Source organism: Nothobranchius furzeri, chromosome 1, assembly GCF_043380555.1.
Source record: "Nothobranchius furzeri strain GRZ-AD chromosome 1, NfurGRZ-RIMD1, whole genome shotgun sequence".
Taxonomy (NCBI): Eukaryota; Metazoa; Chordata; class Actinopteri; order Cyprinodontiformes; family Nothobranchiidae; genus Nothobranchius; species Nothobranchius furzeri.
In genome coordinates, this window is record NC_091741.1 from 27,169,889 (window position 1) to 27,184,097 (window position 14,209).

General features: G+C 43.3%; 1 protein-coding gene across 3 annotated transcripts in view; it reads right to left on the minus strand.

Annotated features, from left to right (window-relative positions):
• Nucleotides 1-14,209, minus strand: part of si:ch211-26b3.4 (connector enhancer of kinase suppressor of ras 2) — a 137,337-nt gene that overhangs the window by 15,158 nt on the left and 107,970 nt on the right. For all 3 annotated transcript variants that reach the window (XM_015969383.3, XM_015970190.3, XM_015970981.3), the window contains 6 exons: nt 13,446-13,483; nt 13,322-13,364; nt 9,543-9,591; nt 8,918-9,090; nt 1,361-1,434; nt 1,155-1,226 (listed from right to left, as the gene is read on the minus strand). In XM_015969383.3, the coding sequence (XP_015824869.3) occupies nt 1,155-1,226; nt 1,361-1,434; nt 8,918-9,090; nt 9,543-9,591; nt 13,322-13,364; nt 13,446-13,483 (449 nt within the window). The remainder of the gene's footprint in view (nt 1-1,154; nt 1,227-1,360; nt 1,435-8,917; nt 9,091-9,542; nt 9,592-13,321; nt 13,365-13,445; nt 13,484-14,209) is intronic.

Sequence of the window (14,209 nt, forward strand, 5' to 3'; positions counted from 1 at the left end):
CCACAAATAACACAAGCCTGAAGGAGTTTTGCTGTGTTGTGGGGTTCCTAATGCAAACATGAAATTACATGTCCACATCTGACCCATCTCATCGCTGTGGGGAGTGGTGCTCAGAAATTATTTGGTGGTCTAAACCACCAATTCAACCCCTCAAAGCTGAGTGTCAAGTGGGGAGGCATTGGGTTCCATTTTTAAAATCATAGGTATTTCTTCGAGTCTTTGGTGTGACTCAACTGGTTTTTAACCCAGACCTCTACTAGGCCACTGACAAGGTTAGCTACTAGTAGCCAAGACATTCTTTGCTGATTCATCCATCTTCTGAACCCGCTTTGTCCACGCAGGGTGGGGGTGGGGGGGTGGGGGGGGTCTGGTGCCTATCTCCAGCAGTCAACGGGAAAGTAGGCGGGGTACACCCTGGACAGAGAGCCAGTCCATCGCAGGGCAACACAGGGACACACAGGACAATCATGCGTGCGTACACACACACACACACACACACACACACACACACACACACACACACACACACACACACACCTAAGGACAATTTGGACAGACCAATCAACCTAACAGTCATGTTGTTGGACTGTGGGAGGAAGCCGGAGAACCCGGAGAGAACCCACGCATGCACAGGGCAAACATGCTAACTCCATGCAGAAAGATCCCAGGTCGGTCATCGAACCCAGGACCTTCTCACTGCAAGGCAACAGGGTTGAAAAACATAAAACACAATAAGACACATGAGCAGCAAAACATAATCTATTAACCAAGAACTAACAAATGCTGTGCAGGAATCAAATACAGCTGGTTAATTACGACCCCCCAATTATCCCTGCATGTCGCTGGGGAGAGGTGTGGATAATTAGAGCTCATCAGATAGCACTCCTGCAAATATCACAATCTCCCTCTCACACATGCACACACGTGACCCACACATACACAGATTCACACACACACACATTACCAGCTTTACATTTATCAACAGAGGGTCTGGATCATGCCTTATTCATGCACCGTGCTGTGTTGGTGGGCCATGTAAACTTGTGTTTCTCATCTAAAATATTCATGGAAAGACAGGTGACATCCTGAGTTTCTAACTATTGTTGTCTCAGACACACACACACACACACACACACACACACACACACACACACCTGTTCATTTCCTCAAGACAATCTGTGGCGAAGAAGAAGCTCTTGATTTTGGGATGACAGGCTTTGAAGGCACTGCAGGAAGACAGAGGGAGACAGACTGATTAGCGTTTTTGTGCATGCATGATAGGTTTGTGTGCACTCACGTTGTGTGGGTGAGAGTAAATGTAATTGATTAGTAATTCTGGCGACATGTGAGGGGAACTCACAATTTCCGTCTGCACTCTATGGCTCGGTCTATTCTGAACTCGGGGAGGCTGATGAAGCCCTCAGCCTTCTCATCCTGCAGGCGGAAACAGATGGAGAGTAGCAGTACATCAACACAGAGAACAAAATGTCAGCCGTGCTGATATACCAATTTTATTGGTGTTAGTATTGGTTTAGTGGAGCATATGAAAACAAGATATGTTGTTTACATTGGCATGGATAGGCTCCATGCTCCACAGATGAGCTGAAGCTCTCTGAAACAAAAATATTTAATTTATGGAGGACTAAATAACAGTAGTATTTCTGTTAGGATTTTGTTATTTTGTGATAGATTAATACAATAAGAAGAAGCTTTTATTTTGAAAAGTTTTTCAGTACAAATGTATTCTAAATCTAGGATTACCAAATAAGATTACATCACATCTTTACAGGGTGGAGCATGTTGGTGACACAAAAACAAAACAGAGTAACAATGATGTCTCCGAAAAGAAAAGACCTCGAAAGAGCTGCAGGCAGAGAGGCTGGGATGGTAACAAACTGCCAGCCTGAATATAGTAATCTTGTCCCAGGCAAGGCTATTGGCCACTCTGAAGGTAACTAGTCGTGCTTTTCAATGATTAAAGTGGTGCTAGAGCATTTTTTTACAATTGCAAACTGATCTTTGAGATTCTCTAAGGCACATAACTTTGTTGGAGTTCAAAATGACCCAAGAGCCAAGATCCATCCATCCATCCATCCATGAACCCACTTTGTCCACGTAGGGTCGCGGGGGGGGGGGGGGGGGGGGCTGGGTCCTATCTCTGGCGGTCAAAAGGCAATCAGGCGGGGTACACCCTGGACAGAGAGCCAGTCCGTCGCAGAAGAGCCGAGATAAATGGCTAAATGTACCCCATAATAAAGGCCTTCAATGTAAAGACTGATTTACCCAACCCAATCAGCCAGAACGTGAATATTAAATTATCAGCCTTGTAACCAAGCCCCCACAAATGGGCCATTCCCATCTGTACCGGGTCGGCCCGGGCCGGGTAGCCCCAGTCGGCCCCAGCCTGGCCCGGTTGATTCCACACATCCTTGCCTTAAGCCCATGTGGGCTGATTCTACCCACCAATCAGAGGCTTGCTCTAATGAAAGGTGTGAATTTGCTGTCAGCAGTGGGTGTGTTGGCCCTGGTCGGCCTGAAGCAGACCCCCTCGAGAAGAGGGCCGAGAATGAGCCTTGGTTGGCCCGGAAAAATACCAGGCCACCCAGATATGTAAACAACCTATGCTACCCGGCCCGGGCCGACCCGGTACAGATGGGAATGGCCCAAAAGCGGCTCAAAAATTGAGGCCAACCCAGAAGTACCAAAAATTGCAGTTCCACCCTCGCTGGTGTCAGAAGCGAGCAAATCCTCATTGACTCCCATGTTAAAAATACCAATTTCACAGCAGAAATAAACATGTTTACAGCCTGGTACCAAAACATGTTTTTCGTTTAAATGATCTAGTTTACACTCATGACAACACTGAGGGGGGTGCATTTATTTCTCACTCTTCTGTTTAAGTGTATTAAAAGCCTAAAATTCTGTATAATTAATGAGCATCAGACCCACGTGACCACAGAGCTAGCTCCGTGGAAAGGCCTCAGTAGAGCCTCGGTCTGGTCTGGAAACTGCTCCGGGATTTTGAGTCTCTGTGTTTGTGTATTCTGTTTTGGATATTATTTGTGCAACTGTTGGACAAAATGACTTGCTGTGGCATTAATTGCACTAATAGAGCGTCCAAGGAGTCTCCACTTCATTTTATTCGGTAAGTAAAATTATATTTATGTATTTTAGGTCACTGCCGAGCTGAGCTTAGATTTTAACATGTACTGTTTAACCATGAAATTTAAATGTAATAGGGTAAAACCCAGTGCATTTAACATAATGCTGCACTTTAGAAAATGGGTTGAAATATAACATGTTGGTGGAGCTGGGTTCCCACTATCGGCTTGTGGAGCTCTCGGGAGACCGATGTTTTCCACCCGTTCTCCCCTCCCCGCAGCTCGTCGCATCTCTGTTTGATCCCAGCCTTACAGCCACACCCTCAGCTCCACCTCTCTTCCCTTTTGTGGAATTGTCTGGGCTTGACGGAACCTGTGACACGGTCAAAATGGCTCCCACCTCCCATTTAGCCTCAAAAATGTGTTATTGGAGCCTATGGAAATGAATTGTCCAGTATATACAATGAGTGTGTTTACATGCAGCCAGTAACCCTTTTAAAACCCGAATATTCACAATAACCCGGTTCCGCAGGTCCTTGTAAACACCGCAAAAAACCCGGATATGATCATAACCGGGTTTTTTAAAACCCAGTTACTACACCTGGGGTTACCCTTTTCTAACCCGAATGTTTGGTCGTGTAAACGCATACCGGGATATCCCCATCAAAGCGTGTGTTCTGCGCATGCTCTGTTCGCAAGGAATCTTGGTCTTTTGAGTAGCGAGACGTCTTGTATGCGCCAGAACTCCGGAAGTAAACAACAAGTTGGGAGCAACATGGCGAGTCGCGGCACAGCACCACACTTTTGGAGTGACGAGGAAACTAAAGCGCAAACAAATGCGGTCGCTATCTCTTCCGAACTGGGAAACGTGTTGTTGTTTTCACGGATACTGGAAGAAGAAGAACCAGAAATGACGCATATTGCGTCTGGACGTAGTCCATACGTCCTGACGCTACCCCAACCTCCGCATTTAAATCGGGTTATGCAAGTTAGGGGTAACTCTTTCTATTTATGCTTGTAAACGGGTTATTCTGATCAACTCAGAAACCCGAATACCGACCTTAACCTGATCATAACCCGGATATTGGCTGCATGTAAACGTAATCAGTATGTCGATGCTTGTCAACAGACAAGCTGCGGATCTGTCTGGCATTCATTCAAACTCTGCATATTGCCTGTACATCCTGGAACATTATGTATGCGTGCCAACATTCTTCTTTGTTGTTTTCCACTTGCCCTACAAAGGACTTTAGCACTAGCTTGGGCTAGCATTAGCCTTAGCTTGAATTACCGTCAGTGCAGGGTAGCGTTGCTCTGTCGTTAGCATCACCTGCACCAACATTTATATATTGAGAACGCTGAAGCGGGTTGGGACATGCGAGGTGGTGTGTCTGAGCTAATGATGTGTTAGACCTGCTTTTCTTAGAGCGACCCGTGTCCTCATGGCCATTACAACATCACTAATTTACAAAGAAAAGCAGGCCAGAGTTTTTGGTAGACAAAAACTGCCTACAGTGCTCAGCATAAAAGAGTACATCCCCTTTAAAAAGTACAAATTTAATCCGTAGCCAATGAACAAAAGAACAATTTCCAGAATTTTCACAAGACTGGGTTTTATCGAACACTTGCTTAAATTGACAGTGTGTATTTTCCCTGGCGATAGGAGGCAGTTCATACCTAAATCATTGCAAGCAAGCATTATTTCTGTGTTCAAGTAAGACCAGGGCTTAATTCGAGCCGGAAATTACCAGAACAAGATCCGGGAACTATTTTATTTTGACAGGACCATTCCGGCAACTGTCCGCTAGGATTCGGTAACTCACGCGACGAACTTGTGCTATACGCAGGATTCGAATTACAGGTGAGCTAAAGGCAGCTAAAGGGAGAGTCCAAAAAAAGATCCTGATTCTACTTACATTACATTATCTATGTGGACTCTTCAGGGATTATTTAGAGCTGAGAGGCGCAGAGCTCTGATCGTTGATGCGCTCCGGACAGCTGTGTCCTGAGAACGGCCACAGTAACTTCAAGGTGTCGCCACCTGAAAAACAATCTTAACACGCGAACATTTATTTCAGCTCGTATCCTTTTATGCTTGCTGTCTTTTATTTGTACCTGATGCGTTTCGCTGCTGCGAAAATTTAAATGTGGGTGCAATTTTAATTACTTGTCAATCAATCAATCAAAGCTTTATTTATAAAGCGCCTTCCGCAACCCTGTCAGGAAGCCCAAAACGCTGAACATTGTACAGTTGTATGTAAATATATTGAATAAATCAACAATAAAAGAAATACAAATTACAAAATACAAAATGGAATTTACAAGATAGATGAAACATTCTGGTAAAGGACAAATGTGTGAAACACAATTGGATTGATTGGATGGATTGAGTGTACCAATGAAAACTGTGGAATGGATTCAACATAAAAGAGGGCCAAAATCAAACATGTTCTGGAAACGCCAAGCGGAGGAGGTGTGTTTTTAGGTGATTCTTAAAGACTGGCAGAGAAGGGGACAGCCTAACTGAGGGTGGCAACTGGTTCCAGAGTGACGGTGCTAGGACTGAGAAAGCCCGGTCCCCACGGGTACGACACCTAGACCGAGGGAAAGCGAGCAGGCCTTGGTCAGAGGAGCGCAGAGCGTGTGATGGGGAGTGTCTTTTCAGGAGTGTGGCTAGATAGGGGGGACCACCACCCTGGAAGAAATGATAAACAAAGACGAGGATTTTGAATTGTGAGCGATAGCAAATCGGAAGCCAGTGCAGAGAGGCCAGAACCGGACTGATGTGGTCCCGTTTCCTGGTCCCAGTCAGGAACCTGGCAGCGCTGTTCTGCACAACCTGTAGGCGATGCAGTGTTGACTGACACAACCCTGCATATAGAGAGTTGCAGTAGTCAAGCCGAGAAATAACAAAGGCATGCAGTACCCGCTCCAGGTGGGCTCTCGACAGCATAGGCTTGATTTTAGCAAGGCGTCTCAGGTGAAAGAAACTGGACTGGATCACAGAATTGATGTGAGCGTCAAATTTAAGTCCTACATCAAGTTTCACCCCCAAACTGGTAACAACTGGTTTTGAGTATGGAGAAAGAGGGCCAAGATCAGCATAAAAATCCACATTCCTGCTGTTGGGGTGAAAAACAATGAGCTCTGTCTTTCCCTCATTCAGATGTAGATAATTGGACATTAGCCAAGACTTCACCTCATTAACACAGGAGACAAAGGACTGAATAGAGTGACCTTTCTCCTGACACAATGGAGAGTAAATCTGGCAATCGTCAGCATAGAGATGGAATGATAGGCCATGTTTACGAAAGATTGACCCCAGAGGTAGCAGATAAATGGCAAACAAAAGAGGACCAAGGATCGACCCCTGCGGGACCCCCCAGCGGAGCCCCTCCCAAGAAGAAAAAACATCACCCAGTTTAACACAGAATGTCCTGTTTTGGAGATACGATCTAAACCAATCCAGAGCTGACCCTTTGATCCCAACCCATCGTTCCAAGCGATCGAGTAGAATCACGTGGTCAACTGTGTCGAAGGCTGCTGTCAGGTCTAATAACAGAAGCAGCACAGATGTTCCCTGATCTAGTGAGAGATAGATGTCATTTAGGACCCTCAGTAGAGCAGACTCTGTGCTATGGCCAGACCTGAACCCTGATTGGAAAACCTCAAACAGAGCAGAGTCAGCTAAATGTGAGACCAGCTGCTGATAAACGACTTTCTCAAGCAGTTTAGATGTAAAAGGCAGGGTAGAGATAGGCCTGTAATTTTCTATCACAGAGACATCAGCACCAGGTTTCTTCAGGGTCGGCCGATTAACTGCTGCTTTCAAAGCAGCTGGGACCACACCTGTGCTGAGGCTCCCATTGATAATCTGACCAAGTGAAGGGCCAAGACACGGAAAGGCAGCCTTCCAGAGACGAGGTGGCAGAACGTCAAGTGGAGAGCCAGATGGCTTCTGTCTCGCAACTAGCTTACTCAGCTGAGCTCAGAGTATGAAACTGTATTGAGGGAGCTCAGGGTGGGTGGTGATGGAGGAACTGGAACAGGGTCAACAGAGTTACCTGAAATAGCTGCTCTAATGCCCGACACTTTATCAACAAAGAATTTGTGAAAAGCTTCAGAGTTTCCAGCAGCTGTAGGAGACATGGAGCTAGGCTCCTGATACACCAGAACTGAGTTTAGCGTTTTGTAGAGAATCTTAGGATTATTGGAGTTTGTCTCAATGATGTCTGCAAAATAGGCCATTCTGGCGGCCTTCACTGCATCCTGATAAGCAACCAGAGATGCTCTGAACAACTCACGCGAGACCTGTAGGCCATCCTTTTTCCACTTTCTCTCCGAGGATCTACACGCCCGCCTGCAAGCCCGTGTGACATCAGAGAGCCATGGCTCTCTGAACTTGTGTACTCATTTATGCTGAACGCTGTGACATGAGGTGGTCCAGCTTCTTAAAGGGACATGAATGTCACCAACCTACTACAATCTTTTCATTTTTTATTATCGAAGTTATTGACATGAGAAAAATTATATCGGTTCAGAAATTTCGATAATGGTTAAATATGGACTTATCGCCCAGCCCTATAAAATAATACTACGGAGACCAATGACGTTGATTAGTACCCGTATATATGGAGCCCAGACAGGGCCAGAATGTTTTAAGAATTTAAAAAAGTATGAAACTAAAAAATTCATTTTTAAATTTACTATTGGAAAAACCAAAAACATATTCTTCATCTCTTTCAGCATTGGCCCTGGCAAATCCTAGGTGTGCTTTTTTGTCCATGGGCTTTCCTTCGTAGACGATACTCATGCATGCCATTCCTCTGCAGTGTGCACCGTATGGTGTCACGGGAAACGATCACTCCAGTTTGGCTTTCTACTTCTTTAGCTAACTGCAGTGAACTTGCATGGTGATTTGCTTCAACCCTTCTCATCAGAAGATGCTCCTGTCCAGATGTTAACTTCCATAGACGGTCTGGACATCTCCTGTAAGATGGTTGCACTTCTGCTACAGTATTTTGAATGATATGTAAAGCTTTGCTGACCTTCTTGTAGCCCTCACCTTGATTTCCTTTCTCAGGTGTTCTGACATTTCTCTTCCATGTGGAGCCATTGCTGACAGCATCAAATGGGAAGAGCTTTTCTTTGTTAAGTAATGCCCTTTAATGACTCACCTGTCTGCTTGACACCTCTTAAATGAATCATTAGACTCACCTGTGGTTGAATTCCTGTTAATTTGAATTTTGTGTGGCTTACTCATTTTTGCAACATGGGCTTGAACGGATTTCTTACAAAAATTAGACAATCTAGACTCCTTTTCTGTAAAATCACACTTTTCTAAATGAGAAAAATTTATTAATGAAAGTCTAAACTTCCAGGGATGAAAATGTGCTTTAACAAAAACGTATACGGAATGAAACCATATAACACATATCAAACAAATTATTTGCCTGCCTAAAGATTTGACACTTTCATAATAATTGACATAATTTCTTGATCATATATGATGAATTGCCAAACATGGCATAATCCTTCAGTTCGATATAAAAAAGGATTCATAAATCTGATGTTAATCATTCAGTTGTTTGGTGTTAAAACAGGTTTGAATTCACAACTATTAACCTGAAATATGTTTTTATGGCATCAGTAAAACGTTTTTAAAAAGCTGTATTCATACGTACAGAAGAAACAAATTACAAGATCATTGGTGATGTCCTCCCAATTTTCCCCTTTTTGCATTTTAATTGTTTTGATTTTTGATTACTGAAATACAACTGCTTTACGTTTAAATAAGGAAGTGACTGAGATCTTACATTTTGGTTAGTGTACCAGTAGAGGCAGGATTCTTTGAGGATAAACCAGTACTTCCTCCATTTTTGGGTGAAATAGCCTTTAGCGTCTTTTTTCTTCCACAGCCAGCCCTCACAGTCACCGTGACCCAGGTCCTTACAGGATATTCTCCTTCGACTGGCACTCGTGACGGAACCTAAAGAAGGTCAGAGCATGCAAAAACAAAATTATAATAATAAAATAAGTGTCAGTCGTGAAAGTGGATTTTTAGTACATATGCAACTCCTTGTAAAATTCAGAGCACATTACACCGGAGACAGTGACAAATTGAGGCTGCCCAAAAAAGCTAACAATTAATTACAGTGAGTCAAACAGAGGACAAAACTGGAGCAAAAGCGCAGCAGTCACTGTCTGGTGTGTGTTTTATCTATTTTTATCAAGAATAGTACATCAGGAGGTTCCAAATATATAAAAACCACCTGATGTTCTTTTGATATTAATTTAAGTCTTGTCATCCTCTCAGGCTGACTCGCCGCAGTGAAGACACTGATTCAAGGTTAAAATATCTACATATGCTGACAATATCACAAGTACTGTAAGTTATGGTGATAAATTAGAGAAGGAATAAAACCGCAGCATAATGCCTACCTTTACTTCTCCTTTTGGTTTTTGTTCTTAAAGACGTGTAATGGAAAGACTAGAAGAGAAAACAAAACAAAACATTAGCTAAGAGAGGACATGTGACAGAATAGAATAGAATTGGGAGCCTAAAGCCTGATACATGCTTCTCCGTCAGCTCCAACAGGGAGAGACACGCACGCACGGACGGAGATGTTTTGCTCTCATACTTCTCCGTCTCCTGGGGAGTGTTGCAAAGCAATTCCCCGCCAGGACAACAGAGGGCGTAGCGCTGTTCTGTGGTATCCTGTCATGTATCGGTCCAAGATAGTGTGTTTATATTGTGTTTTTTGTATATAAGAGACTTTTTAACACAGACAAATTTGTCTCTCATCCTCCTCCACCTCTTCATGCGCTCGCCACCTCTAAACCCACGTTTCCTGTCATTTCTGTCCACAAATAAAATGCTTGCTGCACATTTTTTCACTCCTCCAGTCACGGGGAATTAAACGTTCATATTTTTAAGAGTTTTTTCGCGAGGTATTCTTCAAGCTGTTCCGTGTCTGCCACAAGTTATCCTCGGCTCTCTTTATGTTTTTGAGGGCGCAATGGCGGCAGTGTGGACGACAGCGGTCCTGACCAAGCCCCCACAATGTGGCTTTAAAATTGAGTCAAACCCGGAAGTACCAAAAATTGCAGTTCCACCCTCATCCACTGGGGGCTGGTATCAGAAACGAGCAAATCCTCATTGACTCCCATGTTAAAAAATACCAATTTCACAGCAGAAATAAACATGTTTACAGCCTGGTACCAAAACATGTTTTTGGTTTAAATGATCTAGTTTACACTCATGACAACTCTGAGGGGGGCGAATGTTTTCTCACTCTTCTGTTTAAGTGTATTAAAAGCCTAAAATTCTGTATAATTAATGAGCATCAGACCCACGTGACCACAGAGCTAGCTCCGTGGAAAGGCCTCAGTAGAGCCTCGGTCTGGCCTGGAAACTGTTCCGGGATTTTGAGTCTCTGTGTTTGTGCGTTCTTGTTTGGATATTTTTGTGCAATTGTTGGACAAAATGACTTGCTGTGGTATTAATTGCACTAATAGAGCGTCCAAGGAGTCTCCACTTCATTTTTTCGGTAAGTAAAATTATATTTATGTATTTTAGGTCACTGCCGAGCTGAGCTTAGATTTTAACATGTACTGTTTAACCATGAAATTTAAATGTAATAGGGTAAAACCCAGTGCATTTAACATAATGCTGCACTTTAGAAAATGGGTTGAAATATAACATGTTGGTGGAGCTGGGTTTCCACTATCGGCTTGCGGAGCTCTCGGGAGACCGATGTTTTCCACCCGGAATGCCGGCTGTTTCTCCCCGCAGCCCGGTCCATCTCTGTCTGATCGCGGCTTCTGTTAGCTGCGCAGGCGGGCGGCTGGTTCTCCCAGCAGCTCGGCACATCTGTCTGATCGCGGATTCTGTGCACGGGCTGACGGCTTGTGGAGCTTTGGGATGGAAACCTTTCCACCCGGTTCTCCCCAGCGGCAGCTATGCGCATCTCAGATCGCAGCAGCGCTTGTCTGCTGTGCGGCTGCCGGCTTGTGGAGGTCTCCAAGACCTTTGTGTTCCACCCGGTTTTACCCAGTGGTCAGCCCGGCGTATCTCTGACTCAGAAGCTCTGGTGTTGTGCACAGTTAACTCCGGTTGTAGCTAGGTTGCTACCTCCGTTAGTTTAGCTCCCACCTCCGCATTAGCTTTGGGTTAGCTTCAGGTTAGCTTGTAGCTAGTTCGACCAGGTGTTGTCAGTTGATCCCAGCCTTACAGCCCCACCCTCAGCTCCTCCTCTCTTACCTTTTATGGAATTGTCTGGGCTTGACGGAACCTGTGACACGGTCAAAATGGCGGTGGTGGCCACCTCCCATTTCGGATCAAAAACGTGATATTGGAGCCTATGGAAAGAAGATGTCCCTGTATATTATGTCGATGGCCCTGACCAATCACAAGCTTGGTTCTCCGTCTCAACGGACGGATGTTTAGAAAAGAGAGCTCGACTCTGTCCGTCTTGCGGAGCTCTCCAGTAGACCCGCAAGGACGGATAATGGCGTTGTGTGTCTCCGCACTGACGCAGACCCAGAAGCATGAATCAGGCTTAAGTCTAAACTTCCAGACCAGCTAAAATGCTATTTTCTAATTCCATTTGTTATGTGTTCACATACGATGTCTGTAATTTAAAAGATGCATTTTGATACCAAGAAAGCACTTATTTTTGAATGGGGGGAAATGTTATTTTAGGTTTTGTGTGAAAATATGTCCAGTACTACAAATGTGCATTAATAAATTGATGTAATCGAACCAGAAATGGAGAAAAACAGAGGAAAAATGGCTGTAAGTTTAGCGAACTTCGTATCCTTCGTCTACGAGGAAATAACCACCATAAATCTTACCATGTGGTTTTAGCAACTAAGCTAGGGGAGAGGAGATTCTGTGGTGACATCATGAGCGATGCACCGGCATCTGATCTGTAGTCATTACGAACTTTTACAAGCTGATAAATCTCAAAGTACCATTATTTTTCATTTAAATTGAAGTACAACATATTTGCGATCCAGAGCATAAGGCAAAGTGAATTGGAAAATAGTGTTTTTAGCCCCATTGACTTGCATTCCTTTCTTCATTCTTCCAGGGACCGGTGGTCCGGAAGTAGATGGGCATGACTTCGGCTCCCTTTAGCAATTATTACCCTAGTAGGGAAATTCTGAGTACCAGCAGAACGTTTTACAAAAGTAAAAGAAAAAGTAGAACAAAAACAAAAGAAAGCTGTACAGTTGGGATTTGTGCATTAAAAAATCAACTAAATTGACAAGAAAAAAAAACTGCTCATTGTGGGGTAAACACTTGTAGAGTTTGTTGGTAGCAGTAGAAAGGAGCAAAGATACAAGATGATGGGTGATTCACTGAGTTATCCCTCCTTACTTAGTTTTATTTTCTTTATTATTACTTTTAATCGTTAGTCTCTGTCCTAAAAGCTTCTACCAGTTATATTTACACCTCATGTGTATTTAAACTGCTAACCTGCTGAACTATTTCAGATACCTGATGGCATGTTCTAGTCAATAATGTAATTATTCTGTTGCTGTTCTTTAGGTCATGTTAGTGTCTGGTATTTTTAGTTCTTAATGTTTTCTTGTTTTATGTTTATTGGATTTTTTTAGAGTTATTTATTTGTTGATACCATGTTGTCATTTTTACATTTTAGTTCAACTTGGTTCTGCCACCTATTTGGGTTCCTTTTAACACCTCGACATGATTGTGGTGATCAGAATAATTAAAGCCATTTTCCGGCCACAAACTTCTCCCTCCTGAAACAGGAGCATACCCATTTTTTGTAATCAAAAACAAACGTGGGTTTCCGCCAGTGACAAACGAGCCACAGTAAAAGCTACTAGTCACTGAGCATTGGAGAAAAAGTGAATGACTAAGACAACTTGTGTGTCACAGCAACCTAAAAATGGAAACCAATTTACCTTGTTCAAATGTTTTTGATTTGCTCATCAAAGCTCTGAATGGCTTTAATCTCAGAAATATCTCCTAGCCCTGGCTGGCTGCATGTTAAGCTATTATTTATACATAATCGATCTCCATGCAACACAGCGGATGAGGTTGCTAGGAGATGGCTGATGCAAGTGAACGCTGTCCTGCTTCGTTAAACTGAGCTAAAATCAAAATGTACTAGAGAGAAACCATTATTTCATACTGTATCAGGAATAGCTCATACCAATTTACACAAAACAAAATATAACTCTCGTACCTTCCTCATGGAAGCAGCTCCTGAGCTCCCCGTGCCAGAGTACCTACAAAACCAAATGTAGACGTTGATGTAACAACAAAAACATAATTATTCTGATTTTCACAAGCATGGGGTCAAAACTCACCTGTCTGTGGTGTCGGCTCGCAACGTGTCTGCGCCTCGCTGTAGAAGGAAGGAGACTTGGTATAAAACCATTTTTCTTCATTAACAAACTCCTTTAATCGTCATTTTACAATTCAGAGCTTTCACTGCTGGAACACAGTATGTTTATTACACAAGCGTATGCACTGATGATCTGAAACTGTGTCAAAAAGAAAAGAAGAATTTGTTATGTCTAAAAATCTTTCAACATAAGTTGCAAAATATATGTAATTTCACAGATTTGACACCCACTTTCAAGCTGTTACCCCCATTGTCACTAATTCTAAGAGATGAGTGAACATCCAATAAAAAAAAAAATCCTTTTATCAGCTGCCCTGTACTGCTGCTCCATAGGGAGCCCATTAGTCAAGTCTGCATCACGGGTCCCTGGAAGAACGAAAAAATGAACGCAAGTCAACGGGGCTAAAAACGCTATTTTCTAATCCCGCTTGTTTTGTGCCATGGATTTCACGTATGATGTCCGTGAATTTTAAAGACACATTTTGATACCAAGAATGTGCTTATTTTCAAACAGGGAGGAACGATATTTTAGGTTTTGTGTGAAAATCGAACCAGACACGGAGAAAACTGAAGGAAAATGGCTGTAAGTTCAGCAAACTTTCCACAGGAGGAAATAACCACCATAAATCCGGTCATTTGGTAAGTAGCAGCTACGTTAGGGGAGAGGGGATTATGTGGTGATGTCACATGTGCAACATGCCAATTTCTAGTTTGTAGTCATGCTAA